General features: G+C 46.9%; 1 protein-coding gene across 1 annotated transcript in view; it reads left to right on the top strand.

The window, feature by feature from the left end:
* Positions 1–3,477, top strand: part of LOC104498596 (dedicator of cytokinesis protein 11-like) — a gene marked incomplete at its 5' end in the record, with an annotated part of 32,963 nt that overhangs the window by 10,517 nt on the left and 18,969 nt on the right. The window contains 2 exons of the mRNA XM_010141995.1: positions 515–584; positions 2,768–2,863. Coding sequence (XP_010140297.1) covers positions 515–584; positions 2,768–2,863 — 166 coding nt within the window. The remainder of the gene's footprint in view (positions 1–514; positions 585–2,767; positions 2,864–3,477) is intronic.

Here is a 3,477-nt window from a genome sequence, read left to right as displayed (position 1 = left end):
TCCCCATGCTCCGTGCATCCCTCGACCGCTGTCCAGGCTGCTCATGTGCTGGCAGCTTGTTAAATGCTTTTTCTTGTTAATCAGCTGAAGTGGGTCTGTTCTGAGGATCTTGCAGGGAAGTGCAGCAGCAGTGGGGCAACACTGTTGGTCAAATCTTAGTAAATTGGTGAATAAACTTGCAGTCCGATCTTGCTTCTTTTTTAGCAAGATGGAATCTGCATCTCTCTGTGGCATAAATGCAAGTCAGCAGCAGCTCTGCAGAACAGACAGCTAACAAGGAGAAAGCTAATTACATACTGCCTATGCTTAATTTCCATGAAATGCACTCAGAAGTTGGCTTTCTCCAGCTGGAAGGGGCTGTAGGTCTCTGGAAATCTGTCTTCTGCAGGAGGACAGTTCTGCTGTGCCTTGTAGTCTGGATTGTAGTCCTTGGTTCTGGATCCAGCATCCGTTTGCTGGCTTGAAGGACCCTCATTTCCCAGTTGTTAAATATGAAAATGTGTTGTGATTTCAGCAAATCCTTTAGGCCAGACAAGATTCCCAGCCATGTGTTTGAAATCGATGAAGACTTTGAAAAGGATGAGGTAAGGGGACTTTTTTTTTTTTTTTTACATATTCCACTCTAAGATCTGTTAAAAAGCAGATTTTGCACGGATAAGTCAGAATTCAGTTCCCAGGAGTGGTTTTCTGGTAAGGTGCTTCATACTGTGAAGATGGGAGCAAAACTGAGACAGTGATTTATTTCAAAGTATGACAGGTATCTCCTGGAGCCAAGGGTCTCCCAAAATATCTCGAAGATTAGCTGTAAGATTTCTTATGGCTTTTTCACTTGAAACATTGCAGCAGCAGAAATCAAAAAAAAAAAGAAAGCCCAACAATTACTAAAAATCTTCATGTCCAGAATTAAAAGTGGGCAATTTGGTTTTCAGTTACACTGTGATATTGGGGTTCCCCTTTCAGCAGGGTCTGTGCTCTGTCATGTAACCTGCAATTCTTAATCCGTCTCTTCTACTCAGCGTGTTCGCAGCGAGTCAGCCCCGCTCTGTACACGCGGTGCGAACGCTCAGAGGCGTTTGCTGCCTCTGGCCGTTGGCATGTTTGTGCTCAGCTGGTTGCAGGGATGGTTTGCAGCACTGGGCTCTGACAGCTGGGACAACTGGGACATCATCAAACCTGGTGGTCATTTTGGACGACGCAGATGCCGTGTTTCCCGGTGCACACTGTGTTTGCTGCAGAAGGGAGGGGTAGCGGGTTTCTGTCTCGAGTACCCTGTGAAGTTTAATTCATGCGTGTGACATTACAGAAGTTTTAGTTTGTGATGGGAGGAGTTAAGCCCAGCTGTTTAAAATCCACGTGGCACCAAGATGCTGCTGCTGAGAACTTGCAGAGGAAAAGGGAAGTTTCTTTCTTTCAGAGGTGACGATCTGAAGGGGCTGTTCCGTGTTTCTCACAGTTGCTGTGTGTGTCCCAGCACACCTCAGGTCTGGACTGGAATGGCTTTTTCCTAAATGGAAATGTATTTTTAAGTTTGGCCTTACGGGGTTTTCTTTGGCTGTGTTGTCAGTTTACATTACATCATTAACTCGCGCTGTTGCCTCTTTAATAATACCCGCTTTGGGCTGGAGAGCGAGCTGCGCGGTATGTTATCAGCACGTCTCTGAAAAAAGCGAAAGGACAAAAACGTGCTGTCCAAATCTGACGGAGACCCTTTTTCCTCTGAGCAGTGTCCCAAATACTCAAACAGGTGAAATTGCTGATGTTGATCGTGGAAGAGGATTCCTGATGCTTTGGCAAATATTTTGGCATTTATCTTTTTTTCCTGGCTCTATCTGTTACCATTCCCTGATGGAGCATTTGCATTAGAATGATGAAAAAAAAGGTGAACCATTTTTAAGGAGAGTTTACGGGTTTTTTTACCCAAGGAAATAAAGCATTAGACAATTTACTTTCTCATTGGAAGTTTGACAGGAAAAGAGAAAAAACTGCCATTTGGGATGCAGGAGACGATATAAAACAGTCCCTCCCGAGCTCGTCGGCAGACAGTCCAGGTCCCCCTCTGCTGCTGAGTTAGTGGAAGTCCCAAGGCCGGTTTCTTTTACCAGTCTGGGACCTCATTGCCCTCCCTCCCTCCCCAGTGGAGGTCCCAGTTAGGCACAGGGGGAGGGCTGTTCTCCCTTTCCAGGACCACAAGACAGGAGCAGAGATGGAAATCCCGGCTGACAGGCCAAAACAACCTGGCCGCGTCACTTGAAACTTCTTGTTTTGGTAAACGTGAAACCGGTCAGTTACACTTCAGCTGTTGGGGTTTGGTGGTTTTTGCCTAAATTTAAAATGGAGAGTGGATTTATACAAAAGGAAATGACAAAATAAGTCTGGAGTTCTGCATTTTGCAGCTCTCTAAACAGACCATTTTGAAAATTTCCTTCTTCCCCAAGTTTTTGCAATACTGCATAAGAACCAACATGCGTTTCCTCATTGCAAAATTGCTGTGAAACTCTGTAAGCACAGATGTCATCTTTCTCATTTAAAGGGGACCCAGACTGGCCTGGTTTGCCTCTTTCTTGGCAGGAGAAGACCCTGAAATTCTTGTGCAAACTCTGTATGTGCAGCTGTACCTGCTACCTGAACGTTCTACATGCCACTGCCTTGCTGTAGTTAAAACCGTGTTGCTTTCCAGGGTGGGCACAGCCCTTGTCCCCAGGGGGAATTTTCCAGGGGAGGCAGTTCACCTGACCTTCCCTTTTTCCGATCTTCTGCTCCCTGTCAGGATTCCTCGTCGCTGTGCTCCCAGAAGGGTGGTGTGATAAAGCAGGGCTGGCTGCACAAAGCCAACGTGAACAGCACCATCACTGTAACCATGAAGGTGAGTTTGATGCAGCGTTACGTTAACGGGGCACGAGGCACAAGGTTAAGCTCAGACCCCGTCTCTAAAGCTAGCGGGAGTGCAACGGGTGGATTTGGTTGGGCACGGGTCCGCCCTGTAGAGTATCCCAAGGTGGACTGAAAAACCCAATCTGGTAACAGCTTTTGACACCTCCCTCCCCAGAGCGTAAGACCAATGCGCTTCAAATAGTGACAGCTGAGCTGAACGAAAAGGCGAAGCATATTTTAGTAAACCACGTTTGTTTTCTGAATGAGCGGCTGGAGATGAAGACATTTGAAATAACTGAAACAGCTGCCCTGCAAAGGAGACTTCCCAAACTGAAAACACGGCAGGAAATGTGTGCAGAGGCCGGCTTTAAACTGAAGTGACAAGTCTTCCCGTGAAAAGCAGGAGTGGTATCACGAAGGAGACAGAGCATTACTGTCCTGGAAGCAACAGCTGCGTTATCTCCTGTCCTCCGCTGTACACCATCCAGCTTATACATTGCTTAGGCTTCGCAGTGGAGGTTTTCCGTAGTTCCACTGCAAGTTTTTGCCGTGGCAGTGAGCCCGTCTGCTGCCCCACCGTGAGGCTGTCTTGTTTCAGGATAGAAA

This window comes from Buceros rhinoceros, unplaced genomic scaffold (assembly GCF_000710305.1).
Source record: "Buceros rhinoceros silvestris isolate BGI_N320 unplaced genomic scaffold, ASM71030v1 scaffold19138, whole genome shotgun sequence".
Lineage (NCBI taxonomy): Eukaryota > Metazoa > Chordata > Aves > Bucerotiformes > Bucerotidae > Buceros > Buceros rhinoceros.
This window is presented reverse-complemented; position numbering and strand designations above follow the sequence as displayed.